Source organism: Hypomesus nipponensis, chromosome 15 (genome assembly GCF_054491055.1).
Source record: "Hypomesus nipponensis isolate SF chromosome 15, ASM5449105v1, whole genome shotgun sequence".
Taxonomy (NCBI): Eukaryota; Metazoa; Chordata; class Actinopteri; order Osmeriformes; family Osmeridae; genus Hypomesus; species Hypomesus nipponensis.
The window spans coordinates 8799058-8823735 of record NC_140375.1 but is presented as its reverse complement, the minus strand read 5'-3'; the positions used below and the strand labels follow the sequence as shown (position 1 = coordinate 8823735).

The following is a 24678-nucleotide window of genomic DNA, read 5'->3' as shown; positions in this document are numbered from 1 at the left end:
GATGCAGATCACATTTCCCTGGTGATACTGTAAGGCTGGGTGTACCCTGCCCCCACCTCTCATATGCTAAAATATGGAGTTGCTGGACGGACTCTTTACTTGTCTCCAACCTCATTGTGTGACCTACTGTCACACATTGCATATGTTGATTAACATATTCGCCTTGTAATTGATTTCATTAATTTGCTATGTTATTAAATAGTTATAAAAGTAAAATAACTGCAATTTGATTTGGTATCAGCATAATTTGGTTAATGTGAATACACTGTTCAGTTTCCCTATTCCTTGAAACCATAGGGGAATGGATTTTTTTGGCCAAATATTTAACCCCCTACAAATAAGGAAAAACATTTATGTACGTTGAGTATGTTGTTTATCTTTTTGTTGTTTTTGTTGTAGCAGGAATGTACTGTAGTATTTCAAAGTACATTATCTCCAATTGTTGTTGATTTTACGATGTTAAGGCAAGATAGAGGTTGTCAACTGAATAGGGACACCTTCTTTTCCTTCTAATGATATGACTCATTCACTCACAAAATACTACATTTGAAATGATATCATAGCCATACATGTAAAGAAATTCCCCCAAGAGAGACTTCAAAGTACATCACAGAGACTAAAGGTAGATGTGTTAATTCCCCAAAGTGTTTCACTACCTGCGAGTTTAACTGTTAACTGTTCCAACACAGGCCCATGAGAGATTGTGCTTTACATCTGTGCTGCTCATTGCCTGTAAGGCCACATTGTCTTATGTCACCTAGTTGCAACAGGAAGCTACTGTGGTCTTCAGAAATGTCAGCTCACCACTACTTTGTTGCGTTTGCTACAGTTCACACTGGTACCTAAAACAAAATGAAGTTGAGAGTTAGATGAGTTAGAAGCAACTGAGGTTTAAGAGAAGAAGATAAGCCACAATTTCCATCTTGGCACCTGTTTACATAAAATACAGCCTGACACTCATCAGTTATTCCAATGTATAACTCAAGCTACTCTGTAGCCTAATATACATACCTCACTACTACCAGCCACTCCCAAGTCTTTACTTTTGCATCCCAACATCTCCACATCTCCACATCTCCTCATCAAGTTTTCAACTTTCCACTTGAGGGGGATTGGCCAAGCTCTGAGAAGCCCAAAACTAGAGGACTCATTTGCCTCATACTATGCCTGGATTACTCTTACTAACACACTTTAAACATGAATTCTTGTTTTTCCTTCAAGTGAAGCAAAACACAACTTTTGGGTGTGACCTTTGAACTCAAGAAAGAACAATAACAATGCAATGCAGTTATTTATAGCGTGCCCCTCCTTGTCAAGGTGCTGTAGGTTTTGAAAAGAATACATGAATCAAGCAGTAAATATATAGCAGTAAATTGATATAGTAAATAGATGCAGATAGCACATTAAAGAATGCAACATTTCCCTGCATATCTATATTTGTTGTAAAGGCTTGAGGGGGTGGGGGAGAGGAAGGATGTGCAGTTAAGGAACACCTACATTCTCCACTGCAATGGTTTCACCCACTCTGTTTCTTACTGACTCCATTCAAACTGAGTTGTTCTACACAACGTTAGAGAATGTTCTTGTTTCTCAATTTTAACCATTGTATTATCTGTATAGTCCTGTGCTATATGTGTGTTCCTGCAAATGGTAAGTGCTTACGTAATTTATTTTATGAAAATTTACATTTATTTATTAAGGTTGATTACTTCTTATCTGACTTCAAGTCAGTTCTTCAGCTTTAGTTGTCACTGACTCTTTTTAGTCTTTAGTCTTCTGGTTATGTGAGACAAAAAAGTATAGAAACCAAAACAAAACCTATGCAACAATATTTTTCAAATGGCATCTTGCAGATCAAAATTACTTTTATTTAAGCTAAGATGAGTTTTTGTACTCAACCTATCAACCGCTATTATATTTGTATACAAAAACAAGCAAGGTTAGTGTTAGGGGATGGTTAGTTGAGTACCTTCAGATCAGATACTATATACATAACCAATGCTATTGGAGCATGTCCTCTCTATGTCCACTATGGTTAGGTTCCTAGAGAGAATCTCGGTAGATCAATAGCCACTCCATCCCAGGTGTCACAAAATGTGATGTTGTGCTTTTTCATTTGAAGCATTTCCTGTACCACCCATCTCTAGGGAAGAACAACTGTCTGGATTCCTGTGATAGGACCACTCTGGAGGCTTCACTGGGCTCCACAGTGCTCCTCAACTGCAACTTCGAAGATACTTGGCTTGGAAACAACTCCCATCAGGAGTGGGTGTTCTGGAGCAAACCTCCTGGTTCTAGACTCGTCAGTATCACAGCCAAAGGCCAGACTGACTTCAAGGACCCAAGAAGTGGTAGAGTGAAAGCCTTTCCTAGCCAGGGCAAACTTGGGAACTACTCTATCCGCATCGATGTCCTTCAGGACACTGACCTTGGCTGGTACTGCTGTGAGTGGGGAGATGAGTGCCGTAGAGTGGAGCTCACCAAAGTTGAAGAGGGTAAGTAATTTTTATTTCTGTGAGTGTTTCTAGTATTACAGTGTTGAGTTGTGTTGCAGCCTGTGTGCAACAGGTAGGTCATGTGGCCTCTGTACTGTCGTCATTATCTCACCTGATAATGTTATCATGGGGAAATTAATTGGCAAATTATAAAAAAGAGGGATTTTCAGGGGAAAACAAGTATTGTGATTTGATGCTAAAACAAGCATTTCAAGTGTGACTAAGTTGAATCAAAACGGTGTACTGTTACTGCTCAAGTCCTAAATACCACCATTGAGACGTTCAGTCTTAGGTGGAGTAACTGGCTTAAAACTGTTAATGGTAAAAGTTAAAGGGAGCTTCAGTTGAAGGAGAAAGTCACATGCAACACAATGCGGCCAGTGAAACAGGTTGCAAAAAGAATTCTGCGTGGTCAATTTTCCTTTCCACAACCACTTTCTGTCACTAGCATTGTTTCTAGTGTGGGTTGTAGATCTCTCGGTAGCATTTCCTGTAGACGCATGTGAATAAAACCTTTTATCTAAACTTAGGGGCTTGGAACAAAAATGTAATGCGTTTGTTTTACATTTCCACTGGAGTGGTCATCTTCATTCTACTTCTGAGTACATGCTGCATCTTTCATTGGAAATTTACAGGTGAGAGCATGTATTCTACTGTATCATCTCACTTGAGTAACAGTAATGTGAATCCATAACGGTTTGTTACACACTTCACTGTTCATTTAAGCAAGTAACTTCAATTCTGACAGAAACGTATACATTTACACCATGTTTAGATATAGGTTGTCCCCTTTAAGAAATTGACAGAATTTTTTTGTACTGTTTTAGGGCATTGCAAAAAGAGCCAACCTTTCTATGAAAATGAGGACTTCCACACAGGTCTGAACTCTAAGCTTCTATTGAATTATGAAAACCGTACATTTAGCCTTTGGGATATAACATCCATTAAACCAAGTCAACATCACAATAATTACAATTCACAGTATGATGAATACATTCATACATACATTCATATTAATATCACAGGCACAAGGGCCAGCGCCCCTCCCCCTGAGGTCATTGCATGTGAAGAAAATGTAGGACAAGGTGAAGAGCAACAACAGAGAGGTATAACACACATACACACACAAGCTGAAGCTAAGATAAACTGATTGTTTCATAATTATTTCAACCATTTCACCCTACATTAGGAGATGCCAATGGCGGTATCATTTATGGTGAGTGGTGGTTTGTCCTCTTCATAAAACACATGTTTAATGTAATTAGAAAAATTCAATTGAGTTGAATTAATTTGTTTTGGATCATTATTGAACCGTTACTTGTTTATTTTAACAGAAAACAATGAGCATGATCCAACTATTAATCAACAGCCAGATGTTACCAGAAATGTCCCAATCTCTCAAGATAATCAATCCACAAATGAAAGTCAGAGAAGACTCCGTGTCACATTTCATAGAGGTGATCAAAGCACATGCCGAGGAACATACACATTCAAAGCATGTCTCAAAACAGTACATATGTTTTGTAACTCCTACTGTAACTTCTCCCTATATAGAACTCTTTAGCAGATTACGTCAAACAAGTCTTGGACGACATTCCTATGGTTAGTCAACTTTCAATCACTGTCAAAATGTTACGCAGCATTTCACTTTCAATGATGATACAATACAGTTGTTGATTTTTATGCAAACCCTTTAATGCAAAACCAGTAAATCAAGCAGAGCTCAGCCAACAAGCAAGATCTCCAATGGGAAACGGTCAAAGAGGTGTTTGTTTTTTTTTTTGTTTTTTTATGCTTTTAAAATCAGAAGCCATAGCTGTAAGATTGTATTTTTATATACTGTCTCCATTGCAGCAAGTTTTTGGAGAAAGAGAGCCAAACACAGTAAGTTCTATTTCTCTTATTGCTTATCATGGTCATACTGTTTGTAGTATATGTTAATTTTGTTATCCAGAAATGTATTGTTCCTTTCAAAAGCATTCACAGACCTCTGACCAATTCAAAAGTAAATATTTACCAACTTAAAAATCACAAGAACTGAATTTGAATGGGGTTACATTTTGAGGATTAAAATCAGTGAGGATCAAATACAGTTTCAGAGAAAATAAAAAATAAAAAATAATGGGATTCACATTTTTAACACAATTATTCAAGTTGAGCAATTACAATTCCATAATAAATTATTAAAATTCAGTTAATCCCATAGAATGATATTTTATTGTGGCAATTTGTCCAGGGTCTGAATACTTTTCAGGAACTGTATATATTTGTGTGTGTTTTCTTTCCAGAATGTGAATATGAAAACCCTATCTACAATAACAGCATGGATCAGCTCAACTTATAAAGGATGATTGGGTAAAATATCAGACAACTTTGAACTTAAGAGTGTTTTAAGGTATTTATGTAAAACTCCTGAACGCTTACATGCAGCTGCACAGTCATCGCTTTGTGGTTTTCTACATGGTCAATAAAAATGTTTGTATTTATTAATGTACACTCGATTTAGCTGTACATACTGACCAAAATGCTCCTGACCATATAGTACATTTATTATTAAACTTTTCAAATAGTTTGCCATCCAGTGTTTATTTTATTTTTTAAGAACTACTTGAGTTCAACATAAAATATTTAAAACTGCTTTGTCAAAATTATGCCATCAGTCAATTTGAGAGAATTTCCAGTTTGTTATTGTAGATGAAAGTAATCTTAAATAGATGTTGCAGATTTAGTTAAATCTTCTTTTGTGTAAGTAAATAACATGCAGAGCAAGACAATATGTCTCTTGTATATTGTATAAATCTCACCAAGAGTTTAACTTGTTATTGAATGTTTGTGTTTTGTATGCTGTAGTGAAATGTAGTTTGTCTGCCAAAGTCTAATGAGAGGGAAATTGTGAATATGATAACCAAGGCAATTAAAGCTAATTATAATCACCTGTTCTTGTGGATGGTCATTGAAACACATCACACTCACTGAGTCTTGACACAATGATGAAGTATTGCAATGCTGTGGTGTCTATTGTTACTCTATCACTATCAGTTTTACACTGTGGTCATACCTCACAAGGAATATTTAAAACTGCAACAGAAGACATAAATGGCACAGCAAGTTGTCATGAAAACTACATGGCCATTCACATTGCGAAAGAACCATTAAAAAATTTGCAATTCACTATTTATGTCAAAGGTAGGTTGCAAGTAAATCATGAAACATGTATTTTTTACAAAATGTTGTTAGATGTGGCTACCCACGCTAAATGGTTTGTAATTCAGATGAGCAAGGCAGGCACTTCAAAGCAACAGATATTGCTATCCCTTGCCACTACTTCATTGATGAAACAAGCAGCTTCCTACTATTAGCTGTACCTTATTACGGCTGCCTGGTCAAAAAACAAGTAAGTTAAGAAACATACTTCCCTTGATTCCTCCTTAACTCTCCATCCTTGCTTTTTGTGCCCATTTATCAGGTATTGTTTTGACTGAAATGTATTTACTCATTTATTTGAAATGTTTAGGGCAGTATTGCAAGTATGACGGTTGTCATCAAAGCTTTGGCAAAAGGGGGACAGGTAGAGATCAACAAGACAGTGCCTCTTATCTGCACCCTGACAACTGTTACCATTAAAGGTATCTATTTTACTCATGTTTTACAGAGGTTGCAGCAATTAATATATTTACCTTTTAGTACATTTCATTTTTGTTTACATTTAGTTCTATGAGTTATCAGGTGCTTGCTACTGTTATCTTCAGAAAAAATCAACACAGTCGGAAATGCACCTCCTAGACCTTATCCAAAACATTGCGACAAGGATGGCTTTATCATAACCATCAACCAGAATGCCACTGTCCCACCTCTGAACCTGGACACAGTGCACATTCTGTCTCACCAAAGTCCCAGTTGCAAGCCCCAAACCAAGACTTCTGACTCTGTCACCTTCCGTTTCCCATTCACTTCCTGTGGCACTCAATTCTTGGTAAGTATAGTCCTCCAAATGGTAAAGTTGCCCAACATAAATTTCCAAAATCTCACTATTCAGTTTCTGCACTGACTTTTCCTTGTGGGATGTAATCTTTTTCAGATGGATCACGAAAAAATTATGTATTGGGTGAAAGTAGAAGCACAGCGACTTTTGATGCATAAACAAGAATCTACATTTCGCAATGCCCCTTTCAGGTATGAATTGGAGGGTTGTTTTAAGTTATGACTAGAAAAAAGAGATAGGCGAGAAGTCCACAACATCTGATCCTTCAGCAGTTATAATACCATAGTCAAATGGCAGACAACGCTATTGCTTCTGTTGCTTCTAACATCCCTTTTCCATAGATTGACAGTGCGTTGCAGCTATGCCTTGACCAGAGTGTCCCAAATTGGGATGGAGGTCTACAGGGAGAAGTCCGAACAATCCTCAGCACTGAAAAGTGAAGGAATTCTTCGGGCTGAAATGAGGTTTGCTAAAGGTGTTTAGTTTTACATAAAGATCTGTCAATTAACATGGTGTGAGTTCAGAATATATATAACAGCACTATATCCCATCTTGTACAGTCCAGAAGTTATAAACTTGTATCAGTAGATCATCATGTGCTGTCTTTAGACTCCTCCTACAGTTCCTTCTACTCTAAAAAAGACCTCCCAGTGAAGCTCAAGCTCGGGAAGCCAGTGTATGTGGAGGTGTTTCTTCTGAAACGTGAAGACAAGGAGCTCGAGCTCCGATTAGAAGATTGCTGGGCCACACCCAATGAAGACCCACTTGACCAGCATAGATGGAACCTTCTGGTTAAAGGGTACGTCTGCTGAATAGAGTTTGATGTTACTGTATATTTTCTCTCATCAAGCACATTTAATATACATTTTACAAAGCTCTGATTAACTAAATTTCCCTCTGTATTCAATGGCAGGTGTCCCTTTAGCGGTGACATCCACAGAACAGTGGTCCTAACAGTAGTCCCTAGTAAGGTCATAAAGTATCCCTCTCATCACAAGTGGTTTATAGTCAAGCAGTTTGCTTTTGTGAAACCCAATCAGTTCCAACAATTGGTAGGTGGCACATAATGCCGATTTATCAGACTAAATGTCAAAGGTACAGAGCCGTCTTAACATTAAATTGACATTTTAATGCATAATTATGTGTGTATCAGGTATACTTCCATTGTGATGTACAGGTCTGCAAAGAACATGACTGTTCAAAACCCTGCAACAGAAGTAAGTGAACTTTTGTGTAGAGTGGACTCCTAAAGAATTATCATAAATTTTTGAATGTCTCTGAATTTTCAAAACGGCTAGATGTTGCCAAAATATCAAGTCTTATTTTTCTCTGTAGGCAGACAGCGCTTCGGGAGGCAGAGAAAGACAGTTCAGAAGTATACCACTGTCTATTGTGGACCTCTTGAACTAGTATTGTGAATTGGGACAACATTTACTTCATTGCTTTCCCTAGTAGGCTATAATAATTTAAGAACTCCCAATGAGCTGTTCATTATTCGATATAGTTGACTTTAATATGGCATACTTTGGCTATATCTCTACTACGTAACCCCCAATATATTCTAAAACTATGTTGGTATTAATTAACTGTTGAAATGTTTCAAGCTATTAAAAAGTATCTAATGAAACAATTACGTGTTTGACTTGTGGATTTAGGTCAGGTCACATGATCCGTGCGTGTTGACCAATGAAAACCCCAAATGCCCTCTTGCGGAAGTGGCTCGCGATTCGTATTGTTGACGAACAAAACGTGAGGTAGAGACAAATAGTTGGCATGGCTAGATGTTTTTATATTTAATATAAATGTAATGTTTCAGGCTGTCATTTGTGCTTGTGACAAGTTGTTCAACCATCCGCTTTTAGCCGTATCAAATTTTCTAGATCAAGAAGTTAGGGTTAGTATATCGCAATTGTATTCGAATTGACTATCTATTCAGAGCTATCATGTCTAAACGGACAAGGTGGGACTCCAAGAAAGATTTAAATGAATCGAAGAACTTGCCCATCTATCAGCATAAATCAAAGCTAATACAAGCTGTCAAGGACAATTCGTTCTTAGTTGTCACTGGTGAGACCGGTAGTGGGAAAACGACACAACTTCCACAGTATTTGTATCAAGCAGGTAAGTTCAGCTCCCACTCAAAAACTGCATGGTAACGTAAGGTGTATTTACCTGCTGGTTACACGTAAATTAAACAGACTACTTTTTGTAACGCATCGACTGCGTATGTTGGATAACAAATACAGGTAATTCATTCATGACTGGAATGGATATTGGTGAACACCAGTGTCAAATCCAAGTGATCCTTAGTGACTCGCAATTTTTTTTATTTTTGGGTGATTTATGCCATACAGGATTTTGTAGGGATGGTAAAATTGGCATAACTCAGCCGCGGAGAGTGGCAGCCATAACTGTGGCACAGAGGGTGTCCCAAGAGATGCAGTGCAGTCTGGGTAAAGAAGTGGGATACCAGGTGCGCTTTGACGACTGCACATCACAGGTAAGAGACTGTAGGAAGATGATGTTGACTAATCAGACTTGTAATGTGAGTCATTTGTGTGTATCTCTAAAATGGTTGTGTGTTATAGGACACGGTGGTGAAGTACATGACTGATGGCTGTATGCTGAGGGAGATTTTGGCAAATCCTTGTATGTCGCAGTACAGCGTGGTAATACTGGATGAAGCCCACGAGAGAAGTCTGAACACAGTCAGTACTAGTTAATGGTACAACCTTATCCTGGGAAGCATAAATGAATGTGCTGTCTTCCATAACATCTAAACGAGTCTTAAATAGAATAACAAACAAGTATTGCTCTGCTGTTAAGAGTTGTGTATTGTTTGCCGCAGGACATATTGCTAGGTCTCTTGAGGAAGACCCTCTCCCACCCTGACAAGGCATCCAGAGGGCGCTCCATCCCCTTGAAGGTTGTAGTTATGTCTGCCACCCTGGAGACAGAGAAGCTGTCTGACTTCCTGGGTCAGTGTCCTGTCTTCACCATACCTGGCCGGACCTTCCCTGTCACCTCCAAGTTTGGTTGTGCCATTGGACCGAAAGACTCTGAGAGCTCTGTCTATGTGAAAGAGGTAGGCTTTAGGCAGGCACTTTCTTTAGGGCTGACTCGCATAAAATAAAGAAGTTTGTCAAAAAGCATCTGAATAGTTTTTCCCGTACTAGATTCACTGGTCTTCCCATCAACCTTGATGTATTTTTAATTTGACTGAAACAAGCTCATTTTCACACATGTAGGTTGTAAAGGTGGCACTAGATATACACACCAGTGAGATGGCTGGGGATATCCTTGTGTTTTTGACAGGTATGATCTGGATTACAATATCAGGTTCTGCTGGTACACTCGCGCTAGATGTCTCATGTTATGTCATTTGTTTAATAACAGGGCAGTCTGAGATTGAGAAGGCCTGTGACATACTGTATGAGAAGGCGGAGTCTATAAATTACCGTTACGATGTGCAGGACCGCACAGTGGAGGGCCTGCTCATCCTTCCACTTTATGGATCCATGCCTACTGGTAAGTGTTGCAGGACTATTTTATTTACCACCCATGGAGGACCTAGAAAAATGTAGGCCATCTTACTGTTTCCATTGTTACAGTCAGCTCTTATGATAGAGCTCAGAGGTGGACAAGGTGAGAGAGAGAGGGGGGTGGAGAGAGAGAGGGGGGTGGAGAGAGAGACGTTAGAAGATATGTGGGGGGGGGGGGGGCTTGGCATGTCTTACTATTGTGATTTATGACGTAATGTTGTGGGTTCCTATGTTCAAGATCAACAAAGACAGATATTCCAGCCTCCCCCACTGGGTATTAGAAAGTGTGTGGTGGCCACCAACATTGCAGCAACGTCTCTCACCATCAATGGAATAAAGTGAGTACATTAAGAGTCAACATGGACTGCTTTAGTTGATTTATTTATATATTTCTGTTTATCTTGTGCTCAATGCTCGACATCGGGGATATACAAGTACATAAATAGTGAACCGTTACCATATATTAGTCAATTTTTTCTACAGGTACATTGTTGACAGTGGGTTTGTTAAACAACTCAATCACAACTCCAGGGTTGGCATGGATATTTTGGAAGTTGTGCCAATTTCAAAGTAAGTTGTAAAAGTAATTATTGGTTTACATGTTGTTGTTTGGTTGTTACAGATGGTAGTTTTTGTCCAATTTCATATAAATTAGCATGGTTGTTGACATTTGGACCCTTTACTATTTCTGGTGTAGGAGTGAAGCTGAACAGAGAGCAGGAAGAGCCGGGAGGACCTCTGCCGGGAAATGCTTCCGGATCTACACTAAGGAATTCTGGGACAAGTGCATGCTGGACTACACAGTTCCAGAGATCCAGAGGACCAGTCTTACAGCTGTCATCCTCACTCTCAAATGCCTGGGAGTCCATGATGTTATTAGGTATGCAGGTTTTCTACCTAAGAAATTGACTAAACATTAATGACTACATGTAAATTGTATGTGATGTAAATTGTCCAATAGACATTGGTATATCCAAGGACATATTGTCTCTACTTTGGCTTTGTTTGTTTGTAAATTGAATTGATTTTAAGATAATGTTATGACTGGATTTGCCCCTCATAGGTTCCCTTTCTTGGACCGTCCAGAGGAGAGGTTTATCCTGGAGGCCCTGAAACAACTTTTCCAGTGTGATGCAATTGACAGGTGAGCAACAGAAACCTCAGATTAAACATTCTTTTATCTAAATGTTTTTACCTCTAAACAGACTTGACTGCAGGGAATCAACGGTCTAAAAAGGCCTCATACAGTGACAATTTAGTATTTATGCATTTTTGTTGGTTCACTTGATTCTCTACGATGTCACATCCTTCACTCCCGTTTGTAGGAGAGGTAAGGTGACTCGGTTGGGGGAGTTGATGGTTGAGTTCCCCCTGCCCCCAGGTTTAACCCGTGCCTTGCTAAAAGCAGCCTCTCTTGGCTGCCAGGACCTCTTACTTCCTGTGGCCGCCATGTTGTCTGTAGAGAACATCTTTATCCGGCCAGGTAGGTGTTTACCACAGTTTTAAAAACTCATAGTAGTCTTCAAACTAAACTTGACTCTTCAACAGTTTATGGATATGCAGTACTATAGGACAGGTTATAAGTCATAACTTTGCATTTCTTTGTGTTGCTTTGTTTTTGTGCCCCTGCAGGTCACCCAGAAAAGCAGAAGGAGGCTGATAAGAAGCATAGAAGGCTTGCAGCCAAGGCAGGCAGCTGTAACGATTTCACCCTGCTACTCAGTGTGTTTGAGAAGTGTAAATCCAGGTACATTTTAAGTCACAGGTGCTTTTTTCATGTGACTAGAGTTGGCAGGCTAACATTAACACAAATCATTCACAGCTAATATGTTTAGGAAAGCTACTTATGTAGTTGTTGCCAGACACTGGAGATTGAATTTGTCTTAATACTGTAATTTTAATAATGTAATTTGTCATGTCATCCTTTGTGAATTAGCTTTGTAAATCTTGGTCTTACGTTGCAGTGACAACCCCTCAGCCTGGTGCAAAGATAACTGGATCCACTGGAGGGCGCTCAAGTCGTCCTTCAGCATAGAGACCCAGCTCAAGGAGATCCTGCTCCGACTCCAACAGGTATATCTTGAAACCATAGAACTGTAATTACACGACTGCATAGCCATGGTAACAATCCTATGAAAAAAGGGGGAATGTGTGGATAAATGTTTTGTGCTTGTTTGTACAGAAAAGCGATTTCCCCATGGAGACGTTTGACGGTAATAAGAGTGAGCTCTTCAGGCGATGCCTCTGCACTGGTTATTTCACCAATGTTGCCAGGAGGTACTATATTTACCCAAATACATGTAACATATATATATATATATATATATATATATATATATATATATATATATATATATATATATATATATATATATATATATATATATATATATATATACAATATTAAACAATAATGCAGTCTGATTGAGAAGGCCCTGTTGTAAAAATTATTTATGTGTGTGTATATATATATATATATACATACATACATACATACATACATACATACATTTTTACCATATTCCTCTGTGAAACCTTCTCAAATGTTTCCCTTGTCCTAGATCTGTTGGGAAGGTCTTCTGCACCATGGATGGTCATGGATCCATGGTCCACATTCATCCTGCATCATCTGTAAATAATTTGTTTTAGTCTTCTCTATCATCAGAACTCTAATTGAATCAGATACAACTTTTACGTTCATTTATTATTGAGAGGTTTTCCATTTTTGATCTGTCCACAACTAAATACTCCATACTAAAGTATTTTATATTTTAACTGCAATTTCTAAGATTTTGGATGTGGCTTCTAACCTTGTGTCCCAGCTGTTCGACCAAGAGGAAATGCTAGACTGGATCATCTTCCATGATGTTTTGGTCACTTCGCGAATCTACGTTAGAACGGTGTGCCCCATACGCTATGATTGGGTGAAAGACCTGCTGCCCAAACTGCACGAGGTAGATGTGTATGAACTGAGCAGTGTTGCCAGAGAGGAGGTGACTGAGGAGGAGGTGGCCAAATGGGAGACCAAAGAAGCTGCTAAAAGACACATTGGTGAGAGACTAGTTATAGGTTAATCAGAACACTCTAGAGATAGTATTTAATCCTTTCTTGACACAATATTCTAAAATTACTCATTTATTCTATTTACATTAGACTTTAAACCTTTTTGGATAGTGTTGTATTTAGTTTACAAATGGTAACTTTCTATACATAAGTAGCAAGCCTCATTAAACATGTCACATGTCTGTGACATGCTTGTGTGTAAAAAGGGCTATACAAATAAATTTGATTTGATGTCCGTCTTCTCGTCAGAGGGCTCTGTGGAGGATACCTTGAAAAAACTGGAGAGACGTAATGATGAGAGTTCTGTAAGCGACGCCCGTGCACGGTACTTGCAGCGGAAACAAGAACGCAAGCAAGGCAAGGCACCATGAGGAAGAAGAGGCCCAAACCCTCTCCTTCACTCAGCTGGAATGAGACCTAATCAAATAACAGTAGTAGACTTAAATCTCAGGGTTTACAACCTCTACAACTGCACAGGGAGGTTCTAAATCCATGTGTATGGAAAACATTAGAAATTAGCATTTTTGTATGTGTTAGAATTATGATTTTGCTTTAATGTTTCTAGAAGCTAGCCTACAGTGTCAATATATGCCAATGTCGGAGAAGTTACTCAAAAACCAGAAACATGTTGGCCAAGTATCATGAACCACATACCATAAACACATTGAGGTTATTTTATACATCTGTGTCCAAAATAAATGACAGTGATATTTTTAAATGCTATACAGTCTATAATTTCTTCACGACGGACATACCAGGTTGACTAGTGTCACAAATCTGAATTTTAGAACCTAGAGTTCGTATTGAGAGGAAGAAATGGGCTTCCGAGATGACAAACTGAACTGACTACTGTGCACAGTTCCTTTTCGTGCCGAAGGCCTCCTTTAAACGTCATATCCTGTTTGTGCGCGTGTGAGGTTACTGTTCTGTCTGGAGGTAGAGGGCCTGTGCTGGTGGGATATCAGAAGCTCCAGCTAAGCAGGCGACTAATGTTTGGAGAAAGGAACATAATTATACATGAAAAGAAAATAACGTGCATCTCTGCATTTTATATATTTGCTTTACATTCAAAAGAGTGACCATTGTGCACTTACCCAACCTAACGGTTTGACTAACGTTAGCGAGCTAGTGCAACAACACGCCGCCGTTGTAGGAAGAAAAACAAGCTAAGCGGGCATTGTTTTTTTAGAAGCTGTGTGTTCATTGGCAGAGCTCAATACACCGGCTTCGAGGATAAATAATAAAGATCTTCATTTTACTTTATTCGGCCTGTAAAACAACAGCCCAAGAAGGTATCTGCCGTGGCTAATATCAGGAGTAGTCGAGGTAAGGAGCTCGGTTTAAGCCTAGAAACTTGCTGCACCAACTAATGCGTGGCTAGCTATTACGTTAGCTAGTAGTACTTGCTATGCTAGCTAGCTTTAACGCCAATGTCAATTGACTATCTTGGGTAGAATGTAGGTTATGTATCTAATGCTAGCCAGCAGAGTTTAACATGAGTATTTTCGTTTTCTGATAATTGCAAGGTACCCCGCCTTAAACCATATAACTAGTATAAACCAATGCCAGTTAAATAACTACCTAGGCACAGTACTACGGTACTTTATCTAACGGGTCATTTATGGCACGATAGCTCAACTTATTTAGCTACTAGTTAACGTATTAACACACGTAGCTTGGGCGATTGCTGAGGTGTAGCTCTAGCGTTACTGCAGTACGAGTATCTTAGAGAAGCTTATCTATCTGGAATGTAATTTCCTTCATTGATAATTACATTTACCATTTATCTAAATACGCTTCTGCTGTTTAACTGAATTAAAATGAACTACTGCTGATGGTACGTCGCAGGTGTATTGGACGGACTTGGCTATGGATCACTGTTTTTAGCGAGTACTAAAATAGAGCTACTGTTATCACATTAAGTTCCCTGCCGAAATTAACGGTAACTAGTGTTTAGGTCTAGCACTAGTCTAACTTGAAACAAAGTTTCTAACCAACGACAGTTGGTAATATGAAGATGCCAGTCTTACTTATCAGGCAGTAACACCTGAGATGTCGCTGATACGGGCTTGCAGATGCTATATGGTGGTTAAGGTTTAAAAATGCAAATCACTGGAGTGTTTGTTGATTCACATGAATAAATAACGTAACCGTCTTTGCATCCGCGGAGCTTCCACACACCTAACCTATCAAGGGATTTGTAATTTACTAAGTAGAGGGGGCGTACGTCTATTGATTTTCACCTTTGTAAACAATAGTCTAAACTTCAAATAGCAGCCTAGTCATGTACTTTTCCACTAAAAAACTAACTATAAAACTAAATATAATATCAATGATATCTTCCCGACTTCCTAAGGCTAATTGTTCTAGTTTACGATTAGGCCTTGGTGATAAATTGATATTTGATATTAGGCTACTTTAAAGCAGCTATATTATTTTTGGAGATATCTTACATTCCTCCTTTGTCATGTTCATTAGGCATGTAGTAGTAGCAAGAAATAAGTAGTAGCAATAATTATTTCATTGGGGGTGTTACTTTATTTTCATCAACTAATACTGTTAATTTATTTTTTATTGACCCAACCAAAGCTAACGGTTCCTCCTAGTAATTGACCAGGCCACCCTAACCATACCTTACGCAACAGGCAGTGAGGCATCACAAGGTGAGGATTTTCGGCAGGGTAATCCAGTGGGGTGGCCATGGTGACTGGGAGGTCTGCCCGGGGATGGCATGGTGGACCGCCAAGGCATAGTCAGACCTTGCTGCTCACTAGTGATAACCTGGCCCAGTTTATCATAACTCAGAAAGCAAACCACTTATAGAATGAATAACAAGAATAACACTTTGAATTATTCATGCTTATTACTAATGAACAGCATTGAAAAGTAGAGAATATTGGATGTTTTGTGGTCCATGTTAATGTTTTAATATCTCTGGTTTGTCTTTAGGTGTTGTGTTGACACCCAGTCGGCGCCCTAAACCGATACTGCATCATCTCCCCTACCTCTCACCCACTCCCCTCTGTTTCCCCACCCTCCACCATAACCCCACCCTGAACCCCATCAAGCATCTGGACCAGCATGAATGAAATCAGTGTGGTGAGAGAGGGCTGGCTCCATAAGAGAGGTGAGCGCTACTTTTTGTGCACTGTCATGGACTTTTATGAGGACACTCGTCCGTCTGCTTTACTCAGAACTGGTCAAACATAAACCCAATGCACATTCTTTCGCTTTCCCTTCCTCGTCTCTTGCCACTGCCCTAACTGCCCCCTCCCTCCCCTTATTTGTTTACAGGAGAGTACATTAAGACATGGAGGCCTCGGTACTTCATCCTGAAGAGCGACGGGTCATTCATTGGCTACAAAGAGAAGCCTGAGGTGTCCGACCACAGCTTGCCACCCCTCAACAACTTCTCTGTCGCAGGTCTGTGTTTTCTCTTTTGAGGAGCTGGTGTTTTTGACGCCATTTGAAAAGAGGAGCACTGAATGTTATTTTCCTAAAACCTGATATTTCTCAAATAAAAGAAAATCACTTTCATAACTGTCCACCTTCTACATTTGAGCTCCATCTCAAAGAATAAAGTCAGGTGGCTGAGCGGTTAGGGAATCGGGCTAGTAATCAGAAGGTTGCTGGTTCGATTCCCAGCTGTGCAAAATGATGTTGTGTTCTTGGGCAAGGCACTTCACCTTTCTTGCCTCGGGGGGAATGTCCCTGTACTTCATGTAAGCCGCTCTGGATAAGAGCGTCTGCTAAATGACTAAAAGTTATGTAAATGTAAGAATAACTCTGTAAACCCATTTTTTGAACAGTTGCTTTTTTTGTGCCGGGTGTGCAGAATGCCAGCTGATGAAGACAGAGCGGCCCAGGCCCAACACATTTGTCATCCGCTGCCTCCAGTGGACCACAGTGATTGAGAGGACCTTCCACGTGGACAGTAATGAGGAGAGGTAAGAACGCCTCTCAGGCAGTTATTATGTTCTCCATGTCTCCTTCTCAAAGCTTGTTTTAGGAGTACGTCTTATGACATCAACTTAAATTATTTCATTCCGATGCGCTCTTAGGGAGGCCATGATCCTTTTTTCAAAATAAAGGATAGAAAAACAAAAGCCTGGTTCTGGTGCTTCAGATATTTCTATGTTACAGATCAGGAGAATTGAGGTCTGTAATGGACCTGCTTGCAAATCACATAAACACCAGCTACATTTTTGCTCCCTTTTCTGTGCTCTAGCTCTAACAATTAGAAAACTGCCTCAACTGCAAATGCTTCAATCCAATAAGAATGTAGACTTGCGTCGCCTTCTGCATCACTGAGACCTAAAATCGAAATCCCCTGAAATCCAACTTGATGCTTTAACTGAGTGGCTCAATGTCTTGCTGTTCTCTCCCCTTCATCCAGGGAAGAATGGATGCGGGTGATCCAGGCGGTGGCAAATGGACTAAAGACACGGGAGGAGGAGGAGCCAATGGATATCAAGTTTGGTTTCCCTAGTGACAGCAGCGGCATGGAGGAGATGGAGGTTGCCATTTCCAAGTCTCGCTCCAAAGTGGTCAGTATTGTTGTTTCTATGCTTGGTCTATTAAGGTGTGCAAGCTGTGGCCTTTGTCCAGATCCTACTCTTTAGTCTGAGCCATACCCACCCACATTCTCCACGGTTTCTGTCCCTCCAGACCATGAGTGACTTTGACTACCTGAAGCTGCTGGGTAAGGGGACCTTTGGCAAAGTTATTCTAGTCAAGGAGAAGGCCACAGGGATGTACTACGCCATGAAGATCCTCCGCAAGGAAGTCATAATAGCCAAGGTGAGCATTGCTAATGTAGCTTGAGTACTTCTCTCAGGCACATCTTGGCAGTGTGGTAATGAAGCTAAAGTCACCCACTTAACGTGGTTAGTTTTATAGTATACATGGGCAGTCCCTTTTCTTGATTGTATTGTGTGTTTCATCAGGATGAGGTAGCTCACACAGTCACGGAGAGCAGAGTTCTACAGAACACCAGACATCCCTTCCTGACAGTAAGTTACCTTAATAGCAAGTGAACAACTCAGATTCAGATGGCTGAATGGTGAGGGAGTCGGGCTAGTAATCAGAAGGTTGCTGGATCGTTTCCCCGCTGTGCCAAATGATGTCGTGTCCTTGGGCAAGGCACTTCACCCTACTTGCCTCGGGGGGAATGTCCCTTTACTTACTGTAAGTCGCTCTGGATAAGAGCGTCTGCTAAATGACTACATGTAAATGTAACTCAGGACATGACAAGTGAACACTCTTGCATGGAAGTTGTCATGGGTCGAAGTGTACAACGTTTTTTTGATTCTGTCCCTCACAGACACTGAAATATGCTTTCCAAACACATGACCGGCTCTGCTTTGTGATGGAGTATGCAAACGGAGGAGAGGTAAGCACACACACACCATCCCATCATGTCTTTATATTAATGTACATGGACGTTAGCACGTTAACCCCCCACCCTTCTTTCTGCAGCTGTTTTTCCACTTATCCCGGGACCGTGTCTTCACAGAAGACAGGGCACGCTTCTATGGAGCAGAGATTGTGTCAGCCCTGGAGTACTTGCACTCACGAGACGTGGTCTACAGGGATCTCAAGGTAGCACCACCATTGCGTGCAAGAGTTGAACAAACTCCCAGTAATTACGTAGCTTGCATATAACAACATCAACAAAAGCCTTCACACTTAAGCAGATATTTTCTTTAGTATTGCTCAGTGTTTTGCCAAACGAGGATGAATTTTCGAAACACAATTATGTTAAATGTGCATTCTGTCAGGGTTAGGCCCTGTGTGTGGTCCTGCTGTGCCGGCTGTTTTCTTCTGCGTGGTCATTCTTTCCTCATGTTGTCTGATTTAGCTGGAAAATCTAATGCTGGACAAAGACGGACACATAAAGATCACAGATTTTGGACTTTGTAAAGAGGGCATCACGGACGGTGCCACGATGAAGACTTTCTGTGGAACACCAGAGTACTTGGCCCCCGAGGTAACCAACATCCAGACACTCTAACTCAGTAGAGGGTAGTGGACTCTCCTCCACTTGTCAATAATTCTCTATTCTAGAAATGAACTGGGGGAGAAAAAACTTTCCACCTAGAAAGTAAATGATTATCAACCAGAATAGGCAGACATTGTTTACATTGCAACAGAGGCAGTTATGCAATGCCTTTCATCTAATTGCCTCTAAACGTCATTCTATTTCAAGGTTTGATTGCTTTCCTAAATTCCTTACATGTATCCTTTCAAAAAGGTATTGATGGTGATTTTCCTCCCATATCCCCTTTCTTCAAATGTGTTTGATAAGGAACAAAAATTGAAGCTGAAAGATAATCATATCCACCTTTTCCGTATAGGTACCATTAAAGGTCACATGACATGCTGTTTTTGGATGCTTTTATATAGGCCTTACTGGTCCCCTAATAGTGTATCTGAAGTCTCTTTCCCCAAATTTAGCCTTGGTGCATAATAACAGCCACTAATGAGCAGTCCCACAACAATTTTTCCTCAGAACAAGCTGTTTCTGTGTCTGTAGCTTTAAATGCTCATGAGGAGGAGAGAGGCAGCACCATGCGCTAATGTTTACAATGGATGTATCACAATGACTCGTAGCACCGTTGCTGTAAGATGCCTCGAATTTGCCGTTTCTCATCTGATCCCCCTGGTTTGCAGAGGTGCACACTCATAGTAATTGCAATGAGGGGAAAGGCGGATATCGCGCTCGCCATAACACCAACAGCAGAACGGTTATCCGAATAACAAAGAAGTGTACAACACTCGCCGTTACAGCATGTGTATTCACATACATACTTGATGCTATCTACCTTTACATTAGCGACAGTAACTCAGCTATCTGCAGAGCTAATGTTACAGCCACATTCTAAGGGTAGCAAGCTCGGTAACCATAAAGCAACAAAATGTTGTGGTCAGTTGACCTTTAAGCTGCTTCTTTCTTCCCAAGCTTCGTCCAACCAATCTCTTTTCTCCTCCTGTTCTCGCCCAGGTCCTAGAAGATAATGACTATGGTCGAGCAGTGGACTGGTGGGGTCTAGGTGTGGTTATGTACGAGATGATGTGCGGTCGCCTGCCTTTCTACAACCAGGACCATGAGCGATTGTTTGAGCTCATCCTCATGGAAGAGATCCGCTTCCCTAAAAACCTGGCCCCAGAGGCCAAGGCTCTGCTGGCAGGCCTGCTGAAAAAGGACCCCAAGCAGAGGTGTGTGTATATGTGTTTGTGAATGGCAGTATTAGCTGTGTGTGTCTAGATATAGGCGTAAGTGTGTGTGTGTGTGTGTATCTGTGTGATTACTGAGCTAGTGAAACAATTAGCTACGTAATAGACACAGATATGGACTCTTAGAAGCATTTTAATATTACTATACTACAACATTCCCAAAACGTTGTTCTTCTGAAAAAACTCCCACAAATTTCTGTTTCTCACACTTTGCTCTCTTGAGTGAAAGGAATAATCGTGCTTCTCTATGGAAAACAGCTCTTGTGGGTATATGGGCGCCCTATTTCTTTTCGTCCCCCAATTGGATTTTTTCCGTCTGTTTCCGACATAATCAATGTTAAAATGATGTGCTAAAATGGTTTGCTCTCATATTTTAATGTGCTGTCTATGTGCACAACCTTAACCCTACTGAAGTTAATTGTGAAGCCAATGACAACATGTAATACTCACAGGCTTGGAGGCGGGCCAGACGATGCCAAAGACGTGATGACCCACAAATTCTTCACCTCCATCAACTGGCAAGACGTGGTTGAACGGAAGGTGAGTAGCTATTTTGAGAGCACCTGTGGCTGAGGTGAGGAGCCAGGGCTGACAGGGTGCAGTGCCAATGAGTAAGTCCAATAATAACACAACAACTTGAGACTTGAGGCAAATAGCCACGTATGTATCAGTGCTAGAACATTTGACTCAAGAGGATAAAATCTGGCTAAATGAATACAGTGTGATTATTATTATTATTACATTAAATCCACTCAGTGTATGTCTACTGCAAAGTGCCACTCAGTAAACTTACTGGAACTGGTTAAACGCACTCCTCAGTAGATACCTTGTGATAGATGTCAATCTAGTGATAGAAGCCATTTACTTTTCCATTTGGAAACCCATGGAATGTTGTTTTGTCATTGCAAAGGTGACTCGTTTTACAACTATGTCTAGAAAGTAACAGTTGTTAGGTTTGGGTGGTTTATGCTCACCCAGAAATACATGTTTCCCCCCCGCACAGCTGGTTCCTCCTTTCAAGCCCCAGGTGACGTCAGAGACGGACACGCGCTACTTTGATGATGAGTTCACAGCACAGACCATCACTGTAACACCACCAGACAAGTGTAAGTTAGAACTTGTGTGTGCGCACAAGGGCTGTGTTTCTTGTCATGGTATACATGACTGCACTCCACTGTTACGGTTCCACACTTTTGATGTTGTGTGAGCACGTGACTCTGAATGATGTGATGCTATCCTGTAATGACCAGATACATCGTATCTGCTCGTTTGTGTACTGAACTTCCTTTCTCCGTCTCTCGCTATACAGATGACAGCTTAGATGCAGAAGACTCGGACCAGCGCACGCACTTCCCTCAATTCTCTTACTCAGCCAGCATACGGGAGTGACCCCTCTCTCTCTCACACACACACAAACACACACACACACACGGGCAGGCAGGTTATCATACGCTCACAAAACACAATTGCACTGCTAGGGAATGGGATGACACACATACAAATCGCACAAGACACACTCATTCCCTTTGTCTCTCACCCATTCACCCACTCTCTCACACACACATACACCCACTCTCACACACGCATACACCTACATACACACGAACACAGGTGCTGATAGATCAATGTGAAAACATGGATCCTAGAGCATGACATGAAAGCACGCAATGAATGACTGACCTCAGCAGGTCCTATGTGACCAGACTGGCAGCCTCTTGTCCATGCAGGTTTCTCTTGTCTTGCCAATGGGACTGGCCATAGCTTTGCCTGCAGGACCCCTGCCACACTACACTGGGCGCCATGTCAAAGCAGTGACAACACCTCACCTACCCCCTTCCCACCAATGCAAACTTAGTTCTGGTTCTGGGCTGTTGCCAGTGCCGGTTCACAGATGGTTCAGCTTGCGAACCAGTTTGTTTTTCCATGGGCTAGAGAGCCAACGTCATCAATGTATACGTCTCTGCTTTCCCAGCAACTATAGCGCCAACTTAAAACACAACAACGGCGGGCTCCATTGTTTCTTTACAAGTGTTGCTCCTGGCTTTGCAAACCTACATTGGCATCGAAACCCGAGTGGTCCAACGCATTTGTGCTGCTCGTTGCAGTTGCTATGGTCAACAATTGCGATATTTGTATCATAATATGCTGTTGCTGAAGCCAAAGTAGAAGCACAATCAATGTAAGTTCTTTGCTGAAGCCCTGTTTTTTTGTTATTTTATTTTTATTTAGTTGGTCATGAGAATCCCCCCAGACCCTAAAGCAAGTACAGAAGTTAAGAGTTGGTGTCATTCTGGAACCAGTTTTCCTGGCCGGCATCCGGTTATTTTGCTGTCCTAAATGCAAAGAATTCTAGATTCTAGAGTTCTAAATTGGGCACCGGCTCCGAACCGGCCCTCAAACTGCCTTGGTGGAGAAGGGGTAACCATACACGGGTTAATGCCAGCAAAGAAAACACCTCACCACCAGCTGACCGCATGCTACACCAACAAATATACTCAAACAGACACAAATACACCAGTACTCTCTTAGAAAAAAAACACAGTTCTGAGTAGAGAATCAATTATGTAGACTTACATTGGGGATTTTAACAAAAAATGTGAGAAATATTTGGGGGATGAAAAAAATTTATATTTTTAACAAAATTTTCCTTTGATTGTTACGGTTTTAAAAGCCATATTTCTGCAATTTTTACAAGTGCTCTTTCTGGAACTTGCTGTTACAAATCGTGTTGGACTGTTCACACAGGGAAGATAAGGTGGGGAGAGGGAAGGGATAAGAAAAGGTGTTAAACCTCTAGGAGGGTAGCCATTTCTCTGCTTGCACTGTGTATGTGAATGAATGTGTGTAAGAGAGTAAATGTTTGTATGTACAAGTGTGCCAGAGAATGTATGAACAACCATTTGAATCTACAACATCTTATCATGTCTGTTTGTACAAATGCATATATGTTTTTGATTCCACATATTGGCAAAGTGGAGGAGGAGAGGACACTACACAGCACAGTCTGAGTTTTAAAGGGAAAAGAGGCTAAAGCTGTAGCTCAAGTGACCAACTTGTTTTTTTCCAAGGCTTTTTTCCCTAGTGGTTCTAACACTTGAGAAGGGAGGAGGAAGACTAGGAGGCTCCACTCTATATCAATTACTTTAACCCCCTACAAATCTCTATGTGCATTCCCTTAGGAGGGCTAAGTGGATTTGTCAGGTTATAAGCAACATGGTGGTGATTACAAACAATTCCAGCCAAACAGGGCAAACAGGCAGTATTTACCATTTTGCTTATACCTGTCAAATTTCCCAAGTAGTCCACTAAAGTAGTTTGGAGTAGGTATAGATTTGGGACGGGCCAAGCAGCTACCAGTTTTCTGTCTAGAGACCAGTCTAGATGCTGCAGCTTTTAATGTCAAAGTTCTGTAGCTGTCACTCCCTCCCAGAGCAGGAATATCCTAATAGCTGTCAATCATTCAATAATTTGTTAACAATTAATTATTCTGGGATGTATTGATGACATGGGATTTATAAGCAATTGATTGTTTCCTGCATTTTAAGAATGAAAACGGTTAAATCATGGATTAGTGATTGTAATGATGCCCAATTCTACTGACTGGAAAGTGTACACTTAAATTCTTCCACTATCATGTTTTTAGGGTCCTTTTGGTATGTAGGCTATTAGTTCTTAATTATTTGCATACATCATTTACAAGGTATTTTGTGAGGACTATACAGGCCAAGGCCACCCTTGTTCCCGAGCGTGTGAGCCCTTTCAAGTTGGCAGATAGAGAAATGGTTGATCAGAGACAACCATCATATTCCACTGTCAAGTGTTTGGACAAAATTATTAAATGCCTTCTTTTGAATAGATGCTGCACCTAAGCAACCACCTTGTGACCACCTTATTGTTTTTTTTATTTTTATTATTCATTTGTTTCGCTCCCTTTTTGTCCACCTATTCCTTAAACCTCGGAAGACTTAAATGTCTTTTAAGTATATATATTATATAAAAAATATATTAAAACATTTCAAAACATTGTTTTCCTTTGGCTTTAGTTATTCATATAGACCATGCCATTGTGTATGTGTGAGAGAAGAGTGAGTGAAGATGTGATTGACACTAGCAAGTTAGAAGTGGATCACTGCAGAGAGCCCATAGCAGTAGAGCTTAGTAAACAATCGGAATACTATAGGTTTCCTTGTAGGCTTACAACTTTTTTTGTTCCTTAACCTGAGTAAAGAAGACAGATCGAACGGCAATCACCTGCAACCCTCACCAGGGCCGGCCCAAGGCATAAACGAACTAAGCGGCTGCTTAGGGCCCCTGTGGCTACCAGAGGGCCCCCAAGAGCAAATGAAATTACAGTTTAATG

At 40.5% G+C, this 24678-nt stretch overlaps 4 protein-coding genes and 1 long non-coding RNA gene across 5 annotated transcripts; 4 read left to right on the top strand and 1 right to left on the bottom strand.

Moving 5' to 3' along the window:
* Nucleotides 1–1577: 1577 nt before the first annotated feature.
* Nucleotides 1578–4839, top strand: LOC146257373 (uncharacterized). The gene is made up of 11 exons (XM_084673504.1): nt 1578–1650; nt 2148–2495; nt 3026–3130; nt 3323–3373; nt 3521–3601; nt 3688–3711; nt 3830–3952; nt 4050–4097; nt 4204–4260; nt 4350–4379; nt 4784–4839. Exons 1-11 carry the CDS (start codon nt 1578–1580, stop codon nt 4837–4839), a joined length of 996 nt encoding a protein of 331 aa, XP_084529630.1.
* A 643-nt stretch (nt 4840–5482) lies between these two features.
* On the top strand, nt 5483–8168 carry LOC146257372 (zona pellucida sperm-binding protein 4-like). The gene is made up of 10 exons (XM_084673478.1): nt 5483–5681; nt 5768–5889; nt 6010–6121; nt 6245–6468; nt 6574–6668; nt 6819–6952; nt 7087–7276; nt 7391–7529; nt 7631–7694; nt 7813–8168. Exons 1-10 carry the CDS (start codon nt 5483–5485, stop codon nt 7893–7895), a joined length of 1362 nt encoding a protein of 453 aa, XP_084529604.1. The 3' UTR covers nt 7896–8168.
* A 26-nt stretch (nt 8169–8194) lies between these two features.
* dhx40 (DEAH (Asp-Glu-Ala-His) box polypeptide 40) lies at nt 8195–13805 on the top strand. Its single transcript, XM_084673476.1, has 17 exons — nt 8195–8598; nt 8832–8977; nt 9066–9185; nt 9326–9562; nt 9726–9792; nt 9874–10005; nt 10258–10357; nt 10503–10589; nt 10717–10899; nt 11083–11163; nt 11345–11502; nt 11652–11766; nt 11984–12092; nt 12202–12296; nt 12581–12650; nt 12842–13070; nt 13332–13805. Exons 1-17 carry the CDS (start codon nt 8421–8423, stop codon nt 13451–13453), a joined length of 2229 nt encoding a protein of 742 aa, XP_084529602.1. The 5' UTR covers nt 8195–8420; the 3' UTR covers nt 13454–13805.
* On the bottom strand, nt 10424–13458 carry LOC146257371 (uncharacterized). The gene is made up of 3 exons (XR_014729863.1): nt 12830–13458; nt 12537–12648; nt 10424–12098 (listed from the first exon to the last, which is right to left on the bottom strand). It is a non-coding gene; the product is annotated as an uncharacterized LOC146257371 (long non-coding RNA).
* A 206-nt stretch (nt 13806–14011) lies between the features above and the next one.
* akt2 (AKT serine/threonine kinase 2) lies at nt 14012–24343 on the top strand. The gene is made up of 14 exons (XM_084673477.1): nt 14012–14408; nt 16032–16209; nt 16377–16505; nt 16918–17029; nt 17479–17629; nt 17751–17882; nt 18029–18094; nt 18406–18474; nt 18561–18683; nt 18943–19071; nt 20086–20300; nt 20771–20858; nt 21322–21424; nt 21628–24343. The coding sequence occupies exons 2-14, from the start codon at nt 16164–16166 to the stop codon at nt 21705–21707; spliced, it is 1443 nt and encodes a 480-aa protein (XP_084529603.1). The 5' UTR covers nt 14012–14408; nt 16032–16163; the 3' UTR covers nt 21708–24343.
* Nucleotides 24344–24678: the final 335 nt, after the last annotated feature.

What these genes read in the sequence shown, in the direction of transcription:
- LOC146257373 (XM_084673504.1), top strand. Translation starts at nt 1,578, where the DNA reads ATGTTCTTGTTTCTCAATTTTAACCATTGTATTATCTGTATAGTCCTG. An exon ending in AAATGAGGACTTCCACACAG is followed by an intron (nt 3,374 to 3,520) that starts GTCTGAACTCTA and finishes TTAATATCACAG; the next exon opens with GCACAAGGGCCAGCGCCCCT. An exon ending in AATGGGAAACGGTCAAAGAG is followed by an intron (nt 4,261 to 4,349) that starts GTGTTTGTTTTT and finishes TCTCCATTGCAG; the next exon opens with CAAGTTTTTGGAGAAAGAGA.
- LOC146257372 (XM_084673478.1), top strand. Translation starts at nt 5,483, where the DNA reads ATGATGAAGTATTGCAATGCTGTGGTGTCTATTGTTACTCTATCACTA. An exon ending in CCTGTGGCACTCAATTCTTG is followed by an intron (nt 6,469 to 6,573) that starts GTAAGTATAGTC and finishes AATCTTTTTCAG; the next exon opens with ATGGATCACGAAAAAATTAT. An exon ending in TGGAACCTTCTGGTTAAAGG is followed by an intron (nt 7,277 to 7,390) that starts GTACGTCTGCTG and finishes ATTCAATGGCAG; the next exon opens with GTGTCCCTTTAGCGGTGACA.
- akt2 (XM_084673477.1), top strand. Translation starts at nt 16,164, where the DNA reads ATGAATGAAATCAGTGTGGTGAGAGAGGGCTGGCTCCATAAGAGAG. An exon ending in AAAAAGGACCCCAAGCAGAG is followed by an intron (nt 20,301 to 20,770) that starts GTGTGTGTATAT and finishes TAATACTCACAG; the next exon opens with GCTTGGAGGCGGGCCAGACG. An exon ending in AAGACGTGGTTGAACGGAAG is followed by an intron (nt 20,859 to 21,321) that starts GTGAGTAGCTAT and finishes CCCCCCGCACAG; the next exon opens with CTGGTTCCTCCTTTCAAGCC.
- dhx40 (XM_084673476.1), top strand. Translation starts at nt 8,421, where the DNA reads ATGTCTAAACGGACAAGGTGGGACTCCAAGAAAGATTTAAATGAATCG. An exon ending in ACGAGAGAAGTCTGAACACA is followed by an intron (nt 9,186 to 9,325) that starts GTCAGTACTAGT and finishes TGTTTGCCGCAG; the next exon opens with GACATATTGCTAGGTCTCTT. An exon ending in TCCTGCTCCGACTCCAACAG is followed by an intron (nt 12,093 to 12,201) that starts GTATATCTTGAA and finishes TTGTTTGTACAG; the next exon opens with AAAAGCGATTTCCCCATGGA.